General features: G+C 56.8%; 2 protein-coding genes across 7 annotated transcripts in view; one reads left to right on the forward strand and one right to left on the reverse strand.

The window, feature by feature from the left end:
• Window positions 1-1,781: 1,781 nt before the first annotated feature.
• ADI1 (acireductone dioxygenase 1) lies at window positions 1,782-11,094 on the forward strand. 5 transcript variants are annotated; one of them, XM_088796311.1, is made up of 4 exons: window positions 1,782-1,943; window positions 4,514-4,633; window positions 5,348-5,527; window positions 10,620-11,094. In XM_088796311.1, exons 2-4 carry the CDS (start codon window positions 4,583-4,585, stop codon window positions 10,800-10,802), a joined length of 414 nt encoding a protein of 137 aa, XP_088652437.1. In that variant the 5' UTR covers window positions 1,782-1,943; window positions 4,514-4,582; the 3' UTR covers window positions 10,803-11,094. The 5 variants fall into 5 exon arrangements, with proteins under 5 accessions (XP_088652437.1, XP_074187743.1, XP_088652436.1 ...); XM_074331642.2 differs by lacking the exons at window positions 1,782-1,943; window positions 10,620-11,094 and adding exons at window positions 1,959-2,259; window positions 5,682-5,987; XM_088796310.1 differs by lacking the exon at window positions 1,782-1,943 and adding an exon at window positions 1,981-2,259 and having other exon boundaries at window positions 10,620-11,089.
• Window positions 11,095-11,556: 462 nt separating this feature from the next.
• TRAPPC12 (trafficking protein particle complex subunit 12) overlaps window positions 11,557-21,141 on the reverse strand; it is a 51,768-nt gene continuing 42,183 nt past the window's right edge. For both annotated transcript variants that reach the window (XM_074331635.2, XM_074331636.2), the window contains exons 9-12: window positions 17,180-17,278; window positions 14,652-14,752; window positions 13,926-14,013; window positions 11,557-13,744 (exon numbers count right to left, since the gene is read on the reverse strand). In XM_074331635.2, the coding sequence (XP_074187736.2) occupies window positions 13,502-13,744; window positions 13,926-14,013; window positions 14,652-14,752; window positions 17,180-17,278 (531 nt within the window). In that variant the 3' untranslated portion in view covers window positions 11,557-13,501. The remainder of the gene's footprint in view (window positions 13,745-13,925; window positions 14,014-14,651; window positions 14,753-17,179; window positions 17,279-21,141) is intronic.

The raw sequence follows: 21,141 nt of genomic DNA on the forward strand, positions 1-21,141 counted from the left end.
GGGTGGAGGCTGACCTCGCCAAATACATCATTGCAACAAGCACCTGAGTGTTTAACACAGCGACCTCCACTGCGTAGGGAGGGGTCGGAGAGGACCTCTCCAGGCAGGAGTACTGGAGCTGACGGTGGAAGTCAGCAGGCAGTGCTGGAGGAAGGAAACGCACTATAGGTGCAAACACTGCCCGGGGAAGTCGGGCAAGGAGCAGCGTGGGATTCAGTCTGAGACGTCAGAGTGTGGAAGGCAGGGAGGGAGGCGGCTGGAGATGGTCAGGGGCCCGGAGGCAGCACAGTGAGAAGAGGGGTTACAGCAGACAAGTGGCAGGGCCTGGTCTGTGTTTCTGAAAGGTCTCCTTGTCTGCTCCGCATAGAATGGATTGCAGCGTGAAGAGGATGCAGGGGGTCCATTTCACTGGTCAGTCCCTCAGGCAACAAAGTGGCAGGTAGAGCTGGAGAGAAGCCAGTGGCTTTGTGGTGTTTGGAAGGTCAACGTGACACAACCCGCTGAGAGACTGCCCTGGGTGTTCAGGGTGAGGGAAACAGGAAAACCCTCGGCCTTTTGGATTAAGGCACTGGGTGGTGGGTGCTGCTGCTGCGTCTGAAAGGCTAGAGAGAAACATGTTTAGATGTGCGGGAAGTCCGTTTGGCTGTGTGAGAAGTGAGATGCTTAGTCGCCATGTATGTGGCAATGCCAGGTGAGATGCTCGAGTCAGGGTCTGGGAGCGGTCCAGGCTGGAGGCATATCAGCATATCATGGATGTAAGGTCACCTAGCGTGTGGACAGCACAAGGACAGAGCCCTGGGACACTCCACAATATCGGCACACCAAGAGGGGTCAGAAGAGGAACTGGGTGGGAGTACCCAGTGAGCTGAAGGAAAATGAGAAGAAAATGTTTCCAGAAGGGACTAACTGTGGTGAATGTGCTGGTAAGAACCCAAGGGCGTGACTGCACCTCTGGTTATGTTGGAGTGCTTCAAGGGAGTGGTGAGGACAGGGAAGGAGGCAGTGTGCAGTGAGAGGCGCAGCAGAGAGACGGCACAGCTGTCTAAGGTGGAACACGGGAGCGTGAGCACTGAACTGGAGGGGGGCTCCCTGCCGAGGACATGGGCAGTGTTTGCGGTCCCTGGAACAAGAGGGCAGAAGCGAAATGAATGCGCTTCCTGTGCAATAGTTCTGAAAGTTCTGGAGTCGACTGCATGCTTCAGAAATGTGCCATCTTAGAGGAGTCTGGTTCAAACCCTATAGGTTACTCGATTCCTTGTTAAGGAGACTGGGGTGAATGGCTGAGATAAGCTGATCTTTTTGGGTTGATTGCTTTGAAAAGATAAGCCTAGGCTGATTGAGTAGCTGGATTTTTCTTAGCTAAATTGATAAATTCAGCGATTGGGAAGGGGAATTTTGTGTTAATTGTATTATTTTTTGTTTTTATTCTAGGAGACATTATTTAAAATTACAGGGGTAGTATTTGCAGACTGCGGCTGTTGCAAAATCGGAGGCATGGCTGGGGAGTGCGACATGCCACCCTGAGTAACACCCAGGGTCCTCTGTGGTGACTTGATCTGACCTCAAGCCACAGCTGTGCCCCATATCGGCTGCATGGGTTCACAAAATCACTTTTACTTTTTTTGCGTTTCCTTCCTGTTTGCTGCAACCATCAACTGTCTGATCTCAGTATAAACTGCTCATTTCACAGATCGTTCTGGGTGTCCAAGGAGACCGTGGCACCGGCCACCATGAGGCATGTGCGCGGTGCCCTAGGCCGGCGCACGTTACGGGCCCCGCGGGCACGAGGAACAGTGGGCGTCAGGCACCCCCGTGCCCTGTTCAGCTGAGCAGCCCCCCTCGGCTTGGGGAAGACGGGACGCCCCGTTCACCTAGGACACGGCCGACAGGCTCCAAATTCCCTCTCTGCCTCGTCGTCCACGAGCTGAACTGCACCCCTACCGGTCAGCAGGCAGGAGCCGACCGCCGGGCTTTGGCTCAGCGTCTCCGTCCCCAAGTGCGGCAGTGACCGCGGCCCCCGGGGGCAGAGCTGGGACGCCCGCTCGGGCTGGGCCGCCAGGGACGCGGCTCGGGGGCCTCCAGGCCCCTCCCCGCCGCAGCGCCGCGCCCTGGCCTCCCGCCCGCGCTACGTGCCGGGGCTGACGGCCGGGGAGGAGCTGCGCCATGGTGCAGGCCTGGCACCTGGACGAGGCCGCCGGCGACCCCCGCCGCCCGGTCGGCCTGGAGCAGCTGCGCCGGCTCGGGGTCCTGTACTGGAAGGTGCCCGCGCGCGGGGCGGCGGGGGCTCGCGGGGCGGGGGGCTGAGGGCGCCCCAGCTCCGCGCACACCCCGAGCCCGGGCGCGAGGGACCCGCCGCCAGGACAGGGCCCGGGCGCGCTGCGCAGGCTCCGCAGTGGGGGGGGGGGGGGGGGAGCGCGGTCTGCGCGGGGGGGGGCGCGGGGAGCGCGGTCTGCGCGGGGGGGGGAGCGGGGTCTGCGCGGGGGGGGAGCGGGGTCTGCGCGGGGGGGGAGCGGGGTCTGCGCGGGGGGGGGGAGCGGGGTCTGCGCGGGGGGGGGGAGCGCGGGGAGCGCGGTCTGCGCGGGGGGGGAGCGCGGGGAGCGCGGTCTGCGCGGGGGGGGGGAGCGGGGTCTGCGCGGGGGGGGGGGGGAGCGCGGGGGGCGCGGTCTGCGCGGGGGGGGCGCGGGGGGCGCGGTCTGCGCGGGGGGGGGAGCGCGGTCTGCGCGGGGGGGGAGCGGGGTCTGCGCGGGGGGGGGGGGAGCGCGGGGAGCGCGGTCTGCGCGGGGGGGGGGGAGCGGGGTCTGCGCGGGGGGCGCGGTCTGCGCGGGGGGGGGGGGGGAGCGGGGTCTGCGCGGGGGGCGCGGTCTGCGCGGGGGGGGGGGGGGAGCGGGGTCTGCGCGGGGGGCGCAGCTGCCTGGCCCCGCGGCAGCCGTGAGATGCGGGTCAGCTTGCAAGTGTGTGCGGAGGACGGGAGACTTACTGTGAAAGGCGTCCTTTGTCTCCCCTGGGGTCAAGCTCGTTTCTTCTACCTTGTAGTTGTGCTCAAAGGGCCATCAGAATTACGTTTCTTCTGCTCTTAGCGTCCTGTGTGTTTTATACGCCTTTTTACTGATAACCGTTCTCCCCCCCCATCCTTCCCCCCCCCCCGCCCCCACTCCACTGAAAGCCGTTGTCTCTCAGTCTAGTTGTGTAGGACGCAGCTCCCTGGCCACATGCTGGTATTATGAGTCTTGTGCTCCCCCGGCTGAGGCTGTCGGTGGCCAGTCGTGGGTCTGCCGCTCGCCAGCCGCTCAGGCTGGTCACCGGCCACTTAGGGCAGCTCACAGCAGCACAGCTCCAGGGAGAGCCGTTGTTCACAATCTTAGCTGTAGAGGGTGCAGCTCAGTGGCCCATGTGGGAATCGAACCAGTGACCTTGGCGTTAGGAGCTCGGAGTTCCAACCACCTGAGCCACTGGGCCGGCCCTGATAACCGTTCTTGATCAGTGGGAACAGATGGAGCATTTTTGCACATCTCTTAGCGACACAGTAGAGGGATAGCTCTCTCACACGCATTTGAAGTTAGATTGTTTTACTGTGGGGCAGCAGTGTGCATATCATGGGCTTGCTTTGCTAATTTGGGGGGTCGTCTTTGTAGAAACGGCTGTATTGATGACTAGTGTGAGATATTCTGGAGTTTGTTCAGTACTTGTGATAAAATGTGCATTCTTAAAATATGCAATTTAAGGCCAAGTGTGTGGAGTTCACTGCCAGTGGTGCTAAGTGGGAGTTCAGACTAACTCTGCCGGGGGCCCCAGGAGAGGACTGTATGAAGAAGATGGCATTAAAACTGGACGGTGAACTGACAGGATGTGATAAATGAACAGAGTGAGAGGGCGTTCTAGGTGTAGGAAGCTGTCAGGAGCAAGGTGGGGGCGGTAAAGCACAAGAAGAATAGTACATATTCCTATTAGGTTCAGAATGTAGGTTTTTTGTTTTTGTTTTGTTTTGTTTTAATGGGCAATAGAGACAGAAGAGTAGAACAGACACCTGGGGACAGATGACAGAAGGCCCCTGTTCCAGCCTAATGCACTTGGGTTTTCTCTGTAGGCTGTGAGGGTGTCAGATGTTTTGGTGCAGGGAAAAAACCCGACCAGAGATGCCACAGAGAGGTCAGTTAGACTGCGGAGTGCATGGCTGGCAGAAGAGCAGGACTCGGGCGGGAGCTGTGTCCTGGGACCGGCTTAAGGAGGTGACGGCTCCACCAAAGCTTGTGTCAGTGGGACCACAGATGTGAAGAACCCCCAGGAAGGACGGCTGGGAAGCAGCAGGCAGGGATGACACGACTGCAGTACTTTTAGCTGCTTGGGAGACTGGGACAGCCGTTGAAAGGAGGAAAGGACTAGAAGGAATCTTAGTTCAGGACTGACAAAGGCCCGGATGATAAAGCTGGAGGATAAGCGTATTGGAGGTCCAGCGAGAGAATGTGTCTGTCTCCTTGCGTTAATGTGACCTCCTTTTTGTCATTTAAACTCTTAGCTGGATGCTGACAAATATGAGAATGATCCAGAATTAGAAAAGATCCGGAAAGAGAGGAACTACTCCTGGATGGACATAATAACCATATGCAAAGATAAACTGCCAAATTATGAAGAAAAGGTAAGGAGCACTAAGTTATTTGAAAAGGGGATCATTATATTTACTACCAGTGAACAGACTTTCTTCTTTAATGTCTTCATTTGGGTTTATATCAGAATAATGCTTTTTTGAATACTTTTATTATAAAATGTTAAGGGGATGAAGACCTTCTAAAAGATACAAAAGTAGATTTCATTTATTGAGACGGTGAATGTCTTCCTCAGATTTTCACATGGCCTCTGACCTTCCATTGTGATCAGCGTGACTGCCGTGTGGTATGATCACGTGATTGTGTGCGTGTGATTAGCATGATTGCTGTGTGTGGTTTGATCAGTGTGACTGCCGTGTGCAGTGGGTTATGAGCAGGAGCCAGGATATCTGTGGGGGTCTTGGGTCTACACAGCCAAGCTGTGTGATGTTGGGTCACTTCCCTCATCTGTCAGATGGGGACAACAAATGGCACCCAGGTGAGTTATTACATATGAACTATCAAGAACGTTGTCTAGCACATGGTGCCAAGTAAGCGTTAATTCTTTTTTACTGCTAGTTCACTGATATGTTTCATACACTATTCTAGCTCCCGCCCGCTTGCACTTATTATAATAGTCCTTATTATTGTGGAGAGAATTTCCACTCACCTCGGTTCTGGTCTTTGAAGGCTCGGTCAGTGGTTGGGTCCGTGTCAGTTTGCACACTTGGTCTCCGGCAGACTCACACGCTCCCCTCCTGCTCTAGATTAAAATGTTTTACGAGGAGCATTTGCACTTGGACGAGGAGATCCGCTACATCTTGGACGGCAGCGGGTACTTCGATGTGAGAGATGAGGAGGACAGATGGATCCGGATTTCCATGGAGAAGGGGGACATGATCACTCTTCCTGCGGGCATCTACCACCGCTTCACGCTGGACGAACAGGTGGGTCAGTGTGTGATGGTCACATCTGCTCTGTGCACAGGTATCGGGGGATGACATGGGACGAAAGAGTTAAGACACGAGAATTAAAAACAGCTAGCAAGTGACCTTGGTAGCTGGCCTGACGCAATGGCGGGTGTGCTTGTGTGTCTTCTAGAACTATGTGAAGGCCATGCGGCTGTTTGTGGGAGAGCCGGTGTGGACGGCGTACAACCGGCCAGCTGACCACTTCGAGGCTCGAGGGCAGTACTTGGCATTTTTGGCACAGACAGCATAGCAGTGCTGCCTGGGACCCACCCCCCCCTTCACCCTTTCATGGTCCTAAGCACGATAGCAGAAAATCTGTCATGTTCTCCTTGCTTTTATATTGTAGACTTTAGGCTGGGTGAGCTTTCCTCTGCGAGATTATTTGATCAGAATATGTTTTAATGAAAGGAGCTATAAAACTGATTTTTGCATGGAAGTAACTGTGGAAATGTGGACGCATTCCTTTTCTCTAACTCAAAGTCAGTATTTTGTAGCTCTGTGTTAACACACGCATCCCCCCAGAACCGGGTGACTTTCACCTTCCCAGGTGTAACTGAGCAGCCATCCCATCGGACCTGATTTCGCAGCTTTAAGTAGATTTCCTGTGAGCAGGTATAAGAGTGGAGGACAGGGCTGGCTGGGTGCCACACTGTCCTCCCAAAACATGGCGGAGTGCGGGGGGAGGGGGGAGCTCACATGAGGGGGACACTCGCAGTTGCTTATCCCCTTTGTTACTCGACATAAAATAGCTGCCTTAATTTTATGCTCATGGCTTGGAGTTGCCTTATATTCAGGTATATGTGGCTCACTGAAATCACCCTGTTTACATTCTTTGTGTGATTGTGTATGTGTGTAATTAATTTATATTTTATCTGTGTTAATCTTTCTTCAATGTGAGATTTCTAGGTTAAACTCCCTACTATATATATTTTGTTACAATGAAGCTTTTGAATCCCCCCCCCCGCCCCGTTCTTCCGCCTCCCCCACCTCACTCCAGTTCAAGCCGTTGTTTCTGTCTAGTTGTGTAGGACACAGCTCCCTGGCCCATGCTGGTGTTGTGGGCCTTGAGCTCCCCCTGAATGAGGCAGTCGGTCTCGTCATCGGTCAGCTGCTCACAGCTGCTCACAGCAGCTCACAGCAGCTCACACCAACCTCTGACTGCTCATGGCAGCCCAGCTCCAGGGAGAGCCGTTGTTCACAAACTTAGCTGAATAGGGCGCAGCTCACTGGCCCATGTGGGAATTGAACCGGTGGCCTTTGGCGTTAGGAACACCGCGCTCCAACCGCCTGAGCCACCGGGCCGGCCCAAGCTTTTGAATCTTAACAAGAAAACGGTGCATCATTTTCTCACTCAGTAATTTTGAGATGCAGTGATGCCTAATTTGTCATAATCATAGAAAAGCCCCAAATCAATGTCATGCTTTAAGGGCAGGTTGTTTTTAAGGGTTTCTTAAAACTGGTCTAAAAACTTCGTGTTAAAATTTCTTTCCAGCCTGCACATGGCTCTTGGGGAAGTGCATACATTGCAGAGGAAGCTCAAGCCTTGGGCATCTTGGTAGACTTTGGATTTGAGTCCAAATGTGTGTGGGGGCAGAAGACTCAGTGTGCTCCCCACAGCCCCACATCCAGTGAAAGGACAAAGATTTTCTGCGTTAAGTGCAGTGCTTTCAGATATATTGACCAATACTTTGAAAATCTTCTGCTCAAAGATGGAGCCCGGTTGTCCCCCTGAGTGTGGGCTGGATTTGGTGACTTGTTTCTACTGGCTAAGATGTGGCAGAGGTGACCGTGTGACAGCTGTGGTTTCCTGCTTGCTCTCTGGGGCCACTTGAGGGAGGCCAGCCGCTATGTCAGGACACCAGCCGCCCCTGCCTTGTCCGGTGTGGAAAGCGGCCCCTCCGACAGTGGCCCCTTCAGCTGATGTGGCCCCAGTGGACACGTGACTATGCCCCAGGGCCCCAGCCAAGCACTCCCAGATTCCTGACTCAGAAATTGTAGGCGACGATCCACTTAGTGCCTGCAAACATTGTCCTCGGTCACTAGGTTTTGGGGCAATTCTGTTGTACAGCATTGACAGTGGGTAAGTTAAGAGAAATCCTTAAGTGTGCCCCTCCACCCAGAAAGCTGCGACCCAGGGATCAGCTGTGAGAAACAGAAGCAAATGGAGTCTGGCCTGTGAGGACACAAGCCAGGAGCAGCTGCTTGTCCGTGGGGGCAGCGGATGTCTGCACGGGAAGCAGGTACAGGCAGTGGTAGCAGGAAAGGGGGCGTCTTGCTGCCCCCAGGCTGCTCAGGACACACTGTCCTGTGGCACCGGGCTCGTGTGCAGCAAGCTTGAGTGGGTGAGGAGGAGGGGAAGAGGGTCCTTCTCTGTCCCAGTGTGCACACAGGCTGGTGACCACCGTGAAGGGTCCCTGCATCCAGCAGGCTTCGCCCTCCAGCTGGTCTCGTCCTATCCCAGCCCCACAGATGCAGGGATTCTGTGGTTTCTTCTGTTGTCTCAGTCGGGTCTCTTCGCTGCCAGTGACAGAAACTCAGTATGAAGAAAGCTCACGTGACAGGCCGGGAGCGCATGTGGGTGAGGGGCAAGAGTGTCACCTTGCTCATCTCCTCTGCAAGTTGTATTTATTCTGTTGCAAATTGGATGCCTCCTCCCAGCACGGGTACTGGACTGTGTGAACCCTGACTCCTCACCTCACGACCTGGGAGGGTTCTGTGACTCCACCTGTGCCGGGAGCTCCGGTGAGGGGAACGGGGCCAGAGAGCAGTCATGGCTGCGAGGGGCCACCCGTGGGCCGCGGGGTGGCTGTGGTGCCCTCCACAGCTGCCCTATGTGCCCCCAAGTCCTGCCGGCTGGCGGTGGGGACAGCTATGGAATTCCACCGGCGTGATTTCTGGATTGGAGGGGCAGGGAGGCCCTGAGCGTCATCCCCAGGGAGGGACACTGCCTGTCCTCATCGCTTTGTCAGAGGGGCCGTCTGTCACGTCCAGCCCGTCCGGGGAGGCGTGGGGCAGCCTGTCTCAGGGACAGGGCCGCCTTCACGGTGTCTGTGGGGTGAGGCTCCTGCACTTGGTGGGAAGGGCCAGCTCAGGATGCCAGCCCGATTAGCTGTGGCAGCGTGGCTGGTGGCTTTGACTGGCAGAGGGGCCAGCTGCTCCTGGTACCCAGTGCTGTCTGTGCCCCCTCAGGGGCAGTCCTGACTGGCCAGCTCCCATGTCCCAGTCAGCATAGGCAGCTGACCTGCCTGCTCAGTTCTGGAGGCAGAAGTCTGAGGGCAGGGGGCCGGCGTGGGTGCGTTCGGGTGAGGACGGTCTTCTCGGTGTGTGGACAGCGCTGTCCCTCTCTGTCCTCACGGTGCAGAGGGACAGTGAGCAGCATGTCCTCGTCTCACCTCATCACCCCAAAGCCCCACCTCTTAACTCCAGCCCCCTGGGCCTGGCTGCAGCGTGTGACTCTGGGGCGACACGTCCAATCCCCAGCACGCTGAGCGCCCCTTTGGAAAACCGAAAGGTGAGCTCTTGGTGCTGGTAGCACCGCCGGCCTCCCCAGGCCACCCCACGCCTCCGACAGCCCAGAGCAGCCCTCGGTGACCAGGGGCTTCCTTCGGTGGCTGCTGGGGGCGGGGAGGCCTCCTGCTCTTAATGGGACACTGGAGGGCGGGTGAAGCTCACTCTTACTCGACAGGTCGCACACCTACCTGTGCTCCGTCAGCCCTGATGGAGCCGACAGGCTGGAACAACTGTCCATTTGGAAAAATGAGGCCATGTGTGTGTGTACGCACGTGCACCCCAACGCTGGCCCAGGATGCTGGCAACTCCCCAGGTGTCCTTCCTACTCTGCCTGGCTGGGCCCTGAGGAGGGCGGCGCAGGAGCCTGGGTGAGGCTGGGATATGAAGGGAAATCTGGGGGCTGGACGGGGCGGGGGGACGGGGCCGCAGAGCCCAACCAACACCCTCCTCTGCGTTTCTGTGTTTCCTGCTTGTAGGAAGTTATGTTTTTGCAGCATTCTCCTACTTGATGTGGGGTCAGGGCACTGGAGCCACCCGGCAGGGGGACGCCGCCCAGGTCGCAGGGGCGGGGGCTGAGTGGGGACCTGGCGCTGGGGCCTCGGTCTCCCTTTTGGGATGAGTGTGCTTCATGAGGGCCGCCACCAGGAAGGGCCTCCTGTGCCCCCTCTCAGTTCATTTCAGTGTCTTTCATTTCCTGTGTTAAAAACACTTGGGTTTCTTTTGCACAAACTGTTCTGAAACCCAAGTCGGATCTCGTGTGGGTGATGTGGCCACCTGGCAAAGGATGAGCGATGACAGCAACACGAGTTGCCTTCGTTCCCACGTCCCTCCATGGGGGCATCCTCTAACGCTGGTGCTCTGATGGTCACCCTGCAGGACAAGGGGCGGGGGGCAGGGGGCGGGCACAGGATGACGGGCTCACTCTCAGGGCCGGGGCCTCAGGCCAGTGGCCACACATCTTGGCGTCAACGCTGGTGGCTCTGAGCTGCCTGGGGCCTCCCAGTGCCTCCCAGGAACCAGGAGAGCTGCCAGCAGCCTGTCCTCGGGACGCCTGCCCACTGTGGCCAGCCGGCTCCCGCGCCTTCAGCTCCGGTCCCGAGAGCTGAGGGCCCAGGAGGACGAGTATGTCTGAACGTCCCTGTCAAGTGTTAGGACACTCGACCTGGGGGGCACACACTCATCATCCTGGCACGGCTGTCTGGCTGGCCCTGAGGCCTCTGGCCCTGGCTGTGTCCTCACAAAGCCTCTCCTCTGTGCACGCACCGCTGGTGTCGGTGGGGGGAACCCTTGGGTGGTCCCCCGTCACGGTGGGTCAGGACCCACACTTCCGCTTTCAGTCTATCATCTCCTTACAGGCCCCTTTCCAATTACAGCCACACTGGGGATTAGGGCTTCAACCTGTGGATGGGAGGGTGGGGGGAGGACACTGGGGAACAGCTTTCAGGCGCAGGAAGCAGCAGGTGTGCAGGCCAGGTGGCTGGATGGTGGGGAGAGGCAGTGCAGGAGCCGTCAGAGGGAATGGGGCCGGCCTCACGGGCTTGTGGTCTCCCCTCTAAAGCAGGAACCAGTGGACGGCTGGGACACGCGGCACCGTGTGTCTGCTCTGTGGGGACAAGCCAGTGAAGCCGTGACAACCTGCTATCATCCTCTAACAGGAAGAGAAGCAATTGTTTCACCAAGGCCCCAAGTTCAGGGTGGCAGACCCCACCTTCTCAGTGCCTTTGCTTTGGTGTCACACTGAAGAGGATGTGACATTCGTGCAGTATCTATCGGGGGCACTTGCTATGGCCAGGTCTCTCCCAGAAGATGGTCAGCAAACAGCCCCCGGGCTCAAGGTGGACGGCGGCCTATTTCTGAATGTCCTGCAGGCTCACAATGGTTTTCAGAGCCTTAAACAGCTGTGACAACAAAAACAAGCCAAAGAAGATGTGACCGAGATGGCACATGGCCGCAACGCCTGCAGTATTTACCATCTGGCCCATCACAGCAAACCCCTGCTGACAGCCCTCCTAGGACTCAGTGAGCAAAGTGGGGGCCGGGAGGGGGGAGGGGGAGGGAAGGAGGACTGTGATCATGGGCTTGTTTCTCCAGTGTGTCCCGTAAGTCTGTGGGGAGAGGGGCCTTCAGAGCGTGGTGTGTCACCTCCTGCAAGGGCGACCCCGCAGGACTTCATGGAGGTGGCAGGCCCACGAAGACCTGCAGAATTCACACAAGCAGAGGGACCCGCCCAGGGCAAGCGTGGCTGCAGCTGCAGCTGTTCTTCTGCCCAGTGGCAAGGTGCTCTCTGCCTCGCTTAACGGCTCAATGCGTTTGTGAAGTTATAAACGCAGTTATAAAAGTAGTCACCTCGTATTTGAACAGCACTGTGTTCCCTAAAAACACACAACATGCTGAAGTAGCGTTTATGCAGCAGATGCCGAGGTTGGAGAAATCGGAGTCTGGTTGCTTTTCCTGTAACAATCAGGGTGAGAAACATGAGAAAGTGAGATGGCTCCTGAATGAGCAAGAGATACTTTATCATCCGCGATTGTAACAAACTGCCATTACGGAGACTGGACAGGATTGATGGCTTGGCTTCCTGGGGCGTCTGGACCCTCCAGTGCTGCCAGGAGCTCGTGTGGTTTGCTCTGGGCCCCGCCCAGGAGCGGTGTTTGTTCTGTTTTTATTCAAGAGGTGTTAGGGAGACTGGGACTCCCTGGAGATGTGGCCGTGAGTTGTATGCAGAGGACGCAGCTCTGGGAGACAGCAGCCCAGGCCTACCCGCTGGGGAGGGCGCCGTCTGAGCCACTCTCCGGCCTGCAAGAAATGTCCACACTTCTATTCTTTAGTTGAATTAAACCCATTTTTGGCCCTTTCCTTCTGACCTTGGCTATTCCTGGCCCCCCAACCTACACAGGATGAGACCAGAATCCAGGGCTCAGGGATGGCCTAGAGCACATTCGGTGGCGGAGGCCAGGACATCCTGGTGGCCCTGGCACACTGACTGACCATGTGGTGCTTATATGCTCCGGGGCCAGAAAACCGGGGAACCTGGTTCCCACCGTCCAGGCTCTTCACTGTCCCAGGCAGGACATCCTGGGTCCTGCATCCCCCCTGAACTGGGTGGTTCCTGGTCAGAGCAGGACCTGCAGCCCTGGCCCAGCAGAGGTCCTGCCAGCATCACCTGCGTGTGTGCCCGAAGCCAAGCGAGTGCCAGGGCCACCTCGGGGCCTAGGCCGCAGGGTCGGGTATTGGGGAGACAACGTCAGCATCGCGAGAGACGTCCTGCCGCACGTCTGGGGATGCAAACCCCAGTTCACTGGGGAACCTTGAGTCCTGTCTCCAGCTTGCCTGGCTCTGCCCTGGGAGCCCGTGTGAGATCACCTGCTTTTATGCACAACTGACGGGACTGTTCTCACCCACAGACCTGGAAACGCAGGTTCATGGGGACAGACACCTCTGCGGCCTCCGGCAAGGTTCAAGCTGGAGGCTGAGCCTCATCCGCCTGCCAAAGCCAGATCTGAAGGAAAACACTGGGGTGGCGAATTCAAATGACATCATCAGATTTTTGGGGCGACTGAAACACACAAGTTTTATTTTTCTCTCCTTGGAGAGGTTTTAGAACCTCCTTGGTATCCAACAGTCGTGGCCGTCTCATCCCTTTCCTCGATTTTAATGTGTAATAAATCTGTATTTCAGTAACTGTTGAGGCCGTCTGCCCGGTATGTGTTGGTGTTTTTCCTTTATTACAAACGCTCGCTTCACTTCTGCACTAGATGTTTATACCACAGCGTTTCGCCTGAGTTCTAACCTTGACGGCACTAGAAGAGTAGCGACCGAAAGGACCTGCCAGCCTTTCCCAGGGAAGGGAAGACATTCTCAGGGGTGTAGGTTGGGTAAGAGGAGGAACAAGTCCCAACGTCCAGCCGTGAAGGGTGGTGGCCACTGAAGGCGGCCGTCTGTGCCCTCGCCTGTGCTGTTGGACTGACTCCCTAAGCGCACGCTGTGCCCGTGATGTACGGAACACGGGAAGCGACGGGGCGCTCTGTCCCCATCACCGGCTTGTGCAGGGTGTTCACAGGCTGAAACGGAAGCAGACGAGTAAAGCAGCTGCACTCAGTCCTGGGATGTGTGGGGGGGAGGAGGTGGGGGGGCACTTAGTTTGGAGCCTGTCTCCATGTTTATAAAGGCCGCAGGCACTCAGACAGGCTGACGATGATTTACATTACAGAGCGTGTGGGGAGCTGACGGCTTTGCTCAGAGGACATGCTGCTCCCAGGAGTACACAGGAGGGGCAGTGCGTCTGGGGATCTCCTCCGTCGCGACCACCGTCCTCACGGCACCTGCGCCCCTGCAGCCACATGCACTGAGCCGCGGGGTCCAGCTGCCTGTTGAGCAGCGTGGCCCTGGCTCCAATCACAGGACTGTCACGGGGTCCCTGTGGCGGCCGCGGGGCAGGGCCTAGGCCAGCTTGAGGCACTGCGTGTTGAAGCTGTCGCCCTGCTTGCCGGCGACCGCCTCGAGCAGGGCCTGCTTCTTCTGCGCACTGCGTGAGGACTCCAGCTCGTACATGGTGGTCAGGTTGAAGAGCACGCTCTCGTGCAGGTGGTGCCCGGGGTCCTGCTGCACCATGGCCTCCAGCTGCCGCAGGGAGTCCTTGAGGCGGCCCAGGTACAGCAGACACACGGCTGCGTTGTTGTTCGCCTGGAGGGGAAGACACGCCGCGGGCACGGTGACCAGCTGCCCGCTCCCGGCCCGCGGCATGACTGCGGCTCTCTGGGCCCGGGGCTGCATGGGGCAGAAGCCCTGACAGCCACCCCACTGCCGCCAGGGCCCATGTGTCTGCGGCTGCAGCTGTGGGCTGTCATGTGCTGCAATAGCTTACCACTGCGTTTGTTGGTTCAATCCTTAAAATTTCTGTGAAGAACCTGTGGGCTTCTGCGAAGTTATTCTGGCCGAGGTGAAGGAAAGCTCTGGAATGTAAGCGACACATTAGCAGTTAGCAAACAGAGATGAGATGCTGGTGTGCCACCCAACGGGCAGGGCGGTTCCCCAAACCGCACAGACAGGGCAGGTGACATCTGCTCCAAGCACAGTGCCGAGCACTGTGGGGGCCACGCTCTCCAGATGGAGCAGGTGATACATTTGGGACAAAACCCCGTCATGCATTCTGGCAAGAAGTTCAAGTAGGTCTAACTTTTATTAACACAGACGTCATAACTGCATCTAAAATCCTTTCCTGCTACAAAATCTGGTCCCACCTCAGCTCCTTCCCGGTAAATACAGGCCCACAGACCCATCTAATAAAAGCCAACGCCAGACACAAAACAGGGGTAAGCATTTATGCAAACTTACGCTGGAAATGGGGCCACTGTACACGGTACTTGGAAAAGCAGGGGGGCGGGAATTTGAAAGTCAGTTTTTATGACTAGAAGAACAGGACTGCAACTCAAGGAACCCCCAGCTCCTCAGGTCTACGGTTGTTTCGGAGCTGAGAGACCTGGGGCAGGCAGGGGGACGACGGCGGGTACTGGCCCTGGGGGCCTTTGCTGCTCAGCGACTTCACACTCTTCGGGGAAATCTGAGAAATATCCAATTTTAAAACACATACCTGTTCATTAAAACCATTATTTTCCCCTGCGGTCCATCCAATTTCTGGGTTACTTTCTCCACATCTTGAAAATACTTTTCAGCTGTTTTTATGTCTCCAATCTGCTTTGACAAAATGTAGTCAGTTCAGGGGACAGGCCCACATCCAACACACAGTTCCCTAATGTCACGTTAGGGCATGGGGACATGTGGTAAACATCGACTAATTATTACTTTTTGAAAAAACAAACAGAACAAGCAAGAGGCATTTAGGACACAGCGGGATTTCGACATGTCCACCTCGGAAACACTTGCTAGCGCACGTGCTGGACTAAAAGTCCACTTTTCAGTCTGTACCCTTTGAAAGGAGTTCTGCTGTAGTGGCAGAGCAGCAAGTAGAATAACGATAAAATGAACGACTAAAGAATGGAACATTTATGGTTTCGTATAATCGCAGGCCCCGTACCAGCTAAATGACAGAGACCATCAAAATTAAAATTTTCTAAGCCATATTTTGCCCAGTACTACAGAATTCTGAAAAGGAAAAGCACAGCCCACTTTTACCACACACACGAAGAAGCCCGTCAGTGCCCTGAGTTAGGGAGCCCAGACCTGCCGGGACTCCCAATGGCCAACGTGTCCCTGTGCCACCATTGTCCGAGAGGCACGTGGCATTTGGTAAGGGAGCCGGTCTCTGCCTCAAAAGCACAAGGACTGAAATCAATGACCGAAGGCTTATGAGGAACACGTGACAGCAAAAGAAGACTCCTGTTAGGACAAGCTTCCACAGAAGGGGACGGTGACACCAGTGCCTTTGTGTCCCAGGGCTGCTAGCGTAATGAAACACAAGTCCGAGTGCTGACTCTGTTACAGGAACAGCCAGGACCCTACACACCTGGTCCTCTGTCCACATCATAAATAATTCCCTTAGAATAAAATGAGCTGGTTTGTGCTACTTGCATTCTAGCGGAGGGACAGCTCACCGAGCAGCACCAGCTAACACCCTGCCACGGCCAGCAAATCCTGACCCGCAGCTTCTCCAGCTACTGCGGGGCGACATCGCGAGTGGGCCTCGCCTCCTGCTTGCCCCCAGGCAGAGACCCCACCTGCCCTCCGTTCACCAACACCCTTCCTCGGGAGCTGGACCCTGTCCCTCCGGAGCCAAGTACCAGCGAGCTGACTGCCCAGCAGCACAGATGTGTTCCCGAAGGTCAAGATTCCTCTCCAGCAGTGAGGCCACTGCAGCTAGCCCCTGGCACTGCCCCGAAGAAACCGGGCTTGGTGTTTGGTGACAGAAGTGACATTCTGGCTGTACTGAGTGCTGTGAGTAATAGATGGCCTTCAAGTCTCACGTCTTCCGCCAGAGTCCATGAGACTGGCAGCTGACTTCACCGGGCACGAGGGGGCAGTGTCAGACCCTTCCCAGTGGCTCCCCACACACATGAGGAGCAGGAAAAACAAACGAAACGCACAAACCACACCCCCGAGGAGAAAACAGTGGCATCTGTCCTGCGCGTCCCTTCCTGCGGCACATAGGAAGCCCCTCTGCGGCCTGTTACTCACTGACGAGACACGTCAAAAAGCAATTACAAGTCACGCAGAATATCTAGTAAAGTCAGCAAACAGGTAAAGAAACCCAAACTAGGCATTTGAAGAAGAGAGATAGCAAGTGCATGAACTAATCAAGAAAGAAGCACTATAAACAAACCGAATTATAAACGTAGGAGAAATACCTACAGGCAGAAAGGAAATTGAAGGAATTATGAAAGGACTGTCTTTCACTCAACTCGATGCAAATACATATGAAAATATGGACCAGACAGGTGACCTAGGACGCTGTGCCAACACTGATTCCGGAACCAGACAGAAACACTGCAGGCTCAGAACCCCGAAAGCAGGGCCAGTCGGTGAGTCAGGGAGACCTGCCCACAGACCCCAGGAGCTCAGCACGGAATTTCCTAGGTGACTCATTCAAGCCTTCAAGGAACAGACAATTCCAAAATAGCCAAAACTCTGCAGAGAACAAAGGAAATCTCCTGACTTATTTTTATGCAGACAGAGGCAGGTACCAAATGCCTGAGAAGAGTGTGTATGTGCACACACAAGCCCAGAGACGGGCCTCCCCTGAAATTACAAACGCAGGGACCTGGGGACACGGGCCTCCCTGGAACTTCGTCCTTTGGGGCAGCAATTTCTGCAGCAAACCTGAAAACGCTCAGTGCATCTGATCCCTCTTCCAGAAAGGGCCAGTGGGTGGGGCTGCGGGAGTAGCGGGGTGAACCCCCCCTCCCCCCCACAGCCCCCCAGAGGCACAGCTTCCGGAAGGCGAAGGAGGCCTCTGCACAGACGCAGCTGTGCCGGCACCGGACTGGACCGTGCGTTCCCGTCCGTCGGGCCTGGGCTCCTCGTGCTCCCGCCACACGAGCTAACATTCGGCTCCGTCAGCTGCTTCTCCTGGGGCGGGTCCGCCCATCTAGCCGCCCCACAACACAGATGGCTGGTGCCCGGTCCGGCCTCCCCACCCGGCTCACGTGCGTGGGCGGCGCCCACCTGCAGGAAGATGCGGCCGATGCCACTGAGCAGCTGCGGCTCCTGCTCGGGGTGACACTGGATGACGGAGCGGTAGGCACCCACAGCCAGCACGTAGTCCTGGGGAGACAAAGCGCCAGAGGTTTCAGAGGGAAGAGGTCGCTCGCCGCCTTCCGTGTAGGGAGTCAAGTGCCTGCAGAGCCACAGTGGACACAGGGACATGTGGGGTGGGCGGCAGGACACCCAGCGGGAGCCACATGGCCAGCCGGCACCGCGGGCCTGCCCTTCGCCCGTCTCGGGGACGTCACCGAGGCTGAGGGGCCTCTGGGCCTTTCTGCTTCCACCTCTAGTAGCGACCACACTTCTCCTGGCTGGTGTCGCCATCACGTTCCTTCCTGACAGTTGTTGGGTGAATCGGTGAATTCTGTCTTGTCTCCACCAGCCACTTAGCTAAACCACGCTTAAGAAAAGTTTCTCTTAAACATCTATGCTAGAAATGGAGTTAAAGTCTTTAAATATAAACAGACAAAGGGCCAGAAAACAACTTTGCTGAACGAGCGAGCATCAGGTTGTCAGCCAGACGGCCGCACCGGAACACTGCACATCATGCAGGAGGTCGCTCTGCAAATGACCTTCACAGGGGCATGGAAAACGCTGTGCAGGCCGCTGTGTGGCACCTGCAGCGGCCAAGTGCCCCGTCTCGGTTCTCCCGGCCCTCGTCGGGCACCCCGCCGTCTGCCCTCGGCCGGGTTGAATGGCGACAGCCTCCACAGGCACCAGGCTGACCTGGACGCCTCAGGGAGGAGGGAGCAGGGCAAGCCACCCCGGCGAGCCCTTGCTGCCCAGCACCCACATGCCCAGCTGTGCACTGGGCACGGCGCTGACTGTGTTCCTGAGCATGGCCCACGGGCAGCAATAAACACGGCACCAGCGGAGCTTCCCCCTAACTTATTCTCCGTAAAGCCCAAAGGTACCTTCATTTCTTTAGTCTACATTTCCAGTCTTATCCAAACTGGGACTGGAGTTACTACTCTGCTAATTGGGACGTTATAAAGAAAGACAGATGACAAGTAAAATTCCAGCCTAGCAGGAAATACAGACTCTTGTCTGGCACCTTCACGTGCAGCTCATTAAAATGAGCCTCATCCAAGGCGCACAGTGTGCGGGGAGCTGGCAGAACCTGCTTTGTTCTGCCTGTCATGGCGCGCACATGTGCGTGTGTGCACGCGTGTGTGCCATGCGTGTGTGAGCACGTGCCGAGGCCCGTCTCGTGGAGGGGCAGTGACTCTGCGTGGTGGCTGGCGGGGCTCCTGTGAGCACCCACCCCTTACTTCCAGCTCAGGGTGAACAACAGGCACTGGGGACGTTTGGGTTGGTTCTAGTGAACGTGCCCCACATCTTGGCCAGAGCGCCAGGGCGGGATGAGGGTGGTGACAGGGCCGTTCCCGGTGGGCAGGGCCATGGCAGCGTCCCTTCCAGGATGGCTTCCCGGGCAGCGTCACTGCCTTACTTTGTTCAGTTTGAGGCCAGGAGTCTATGGTTTGAAGATAACCGGATATGGAAAGGGCGGTTTTAAAAACCAAGCAGTGATCCCCGGTGGAGGGTTGTTTTACCTAAGCTGTTAAAACACGGCTCTCCCTGGGCCCCCTGTGGGGACCCAGTGAGAAAGCAGGTTCCAGGCAAGAGGTCAGCCAGGAGGGGGCAGGGCCGCGGGGTGGCCACATGGACCTTGGCCCAGGCGGGAGCGGGTCAGGCCTGTCACAGAGCCCGGCAAAGGGAAACCGAGGGCAGCGCGTTGAGAGCTTCTTACACAAAGACGGTGTATTTGCTGCAGGTGGAGGAAATCCAGCCCCTTTCAGGGAAAGTGACTGAGATGACTCTTTGGGGAGCTTCACTCCTCTGCACACGCTGCAGAGCTGGCTCTGGAATCGGGTGGGCATGGCTTGCTTACAGGAGAAACCCACTGCAGCTCAGTGTTCACCTTCTGTCAGCAGCCACACTTGTTTGGTGGCTGCAAACCAGCTTTCCAACCACCTGCGGCCAGAAAAGGCTCGCGTGCTGTGGTTTACTGCGTGCGTGGCCCATTAGAGGCCGTAAGCAGACAGGACAGGCGCCGGGCAGAGTGGGGGTGTGGGCACTCGGGCCATGCAGGCGGGAAGCACACGAGGGTCTGCCAGTGTGGGCGCCTCAGGCCACTGAGAGCCGGAGGGAACCAGGCGGCACGTAAGCAGTGGGACTGGCGACACTGCCGGCTTTGCAAGACCAGGCTGGTGCCGACAGTGCACTGTGCACACACTTGGGGCAGACGCTACGACCACATTTCTCATCATTAAAGAGCTACATCAATAGCCCTTTCTCTGTAACAGAAATGTTATTAGAAATAATTAAATGGCTGGTTAAATAACCGCTCGTCAGCCCATATGCCCATGTGACTGACGGGACACCCGCCGATGCTGTAATGCGAAGCACACTCACCAGACGGCTCCAGAAAGCACACGCTGCAGTGGCCTGACTGCAACATTCTTCACTCCCCCTTTCACCTCATGAAAACGAAGGATTAATCTAAAATTTTAAATTAAACTGCATTCTCGTAAAAGTCTTTTTGAAACACAATCATATGCTCTGTACCGAGTCCCAACAATGCAGGTGGAAGACTTGTGCTTGGCACCCAGTGGGCTGATTACTATGACAGTGCAACAAAGAAAAGCATTTTTATCCCCTAATCTTCTATTAATGTGCCTTAAAAATGCACATTAAAAACCCACCAGTGGAACAGGTAACTCCCTCCGGGGGAGTCTGAGCCCCACGATTAATGAAACATCAGCCCTGCGAATTTACAATGTGGTTCCTCTGTGTGAGCCTGTGACTTTCAGCAGCTGACAGTGGCCCCGGGGCGGGAGGGCGGGCAGCGGGGTTTCAGAGCTGACTGTGATTTATCAGCAGTTGGGGAGAATGGCCTGTTTGGAGGGGCAGAGGGGACAGGATCCTGGCCTCGGGGAGCAGCCCGATCACGGTGCCGCCCTCCTGCCCACAGGTGCCGGGGACAGGCACAGGGCTAAGGTGCGAGAGCACGAGGGACACGATCGCCCGCGGGCAGCTGGCCGGGCTTGTCGGAAATGCTGCATGTGGGACGTGAAGGGAGAACAGCTCCAAGTGAAGCCAGAGCGAGGAGAGCTGCAAGAATGCCAGAGCCGGAGGGGCTGCAGGCACATGGGCTCTGAGCCTCGTTTCTGAGGTGGCTGGAGCTCCTCCAGGGATGTGAAAGGGTGCTTGCTGCACGGTCACTCTGACCCAATGTCATACTCTACAAGGGCGCATGGAAGGTGGGGGCCGCCGGACGGGAACTCCACGCACGCCCGGCACTGGCCCCTCTATGGCAGGTTCTGGCCACACCTCGTTTTGACCCAGTGGAGGAGCTGCTTTTGGTTCTGAGCTTGCAAGGGGGTTGCGAGGGGTCGGTGTAGGTGTCACACAGCTGCACGTCAGGGTTAAACGTGGAGCCCCACAAGCACATTTCTCCACATGGTAAATGGCTTGCTCAGTCTGCTGCAAATCCAGCTCTCACAAATGACCTTGGGGGCCCGTGGGAGGGGTTCCCATCTCCTCTCGTAACAGCCCAGAAGGTGTTCCCAGCTCTGCTTCTGTCAGTGGCTAATTGATTCCTGCAGCAGCTCCGGCCTGCAGCGCCTGTAGCTGGCAGCTCTGCCACCAACTCAGTGCAGGTCACCCCGCCGTGGGGCTGGAGGGGAGCTGGGCTGGGTGCTCAAAGGGAGAAGCTGAGAGAGACACTTCTGTGGAGCTGGGGAGGGCCAGCCTGAGGAAGAGAAGAGACTGGGAAAACAAGCACTACCACCCTCAGTGCAGCCTCCTCCATTTGACGGGTAAGCTGTCCCCTCAGGGGCTGCAGGTCTGGGGTGGTGTCCTAAGAGCAGGTCTTGTGGAGAAGCCTGTCTCCAGATGCCAAAGCATCAATCACCAAATCA

The sequence above is a fragment of the Rhinolophus sinicus genome, chromosome 2 (assembly GCF_057876585.1).
Source record: "Rhinolophus sinicus isolate RSI-liver-muscle chromosome 2, RSI-T2T, whole genome shotgun sequence".
NCBI classification, from domain to species: domain Eukaryota; kingdom Metazoa; phylum Chordata; class Mammalia; order Chiroptera; family Rhinolophidae; genus Rhinolophus; species Rhinolophus sinicus.

Excerpts from the sequence above, each read along its gene's own strand:
- ADI1 (XM_088796309.1), top strand. The coding sequence starts at position 4,101 with ATGTTTTGGTGCAGGGAAAAAACCCGACCAGAGATGCCACAGAGAGGT. Across the intron at positions 4,227-4,513 it reads CCTGGGACCGGCTTAAGGAG|CTGGATGCTGACAAATATGA; the intron begins GTGACGGCTCCA and ends TTAAACTCTTAG. Across the intron at positions 5,528-10,619 it reads GCTTCACGCTGGACGAACAG|CAGGAACCAGTGGACGGCTG; the intron begins GTGGGTCAGTGT and ends TCCCCTCTAAAG.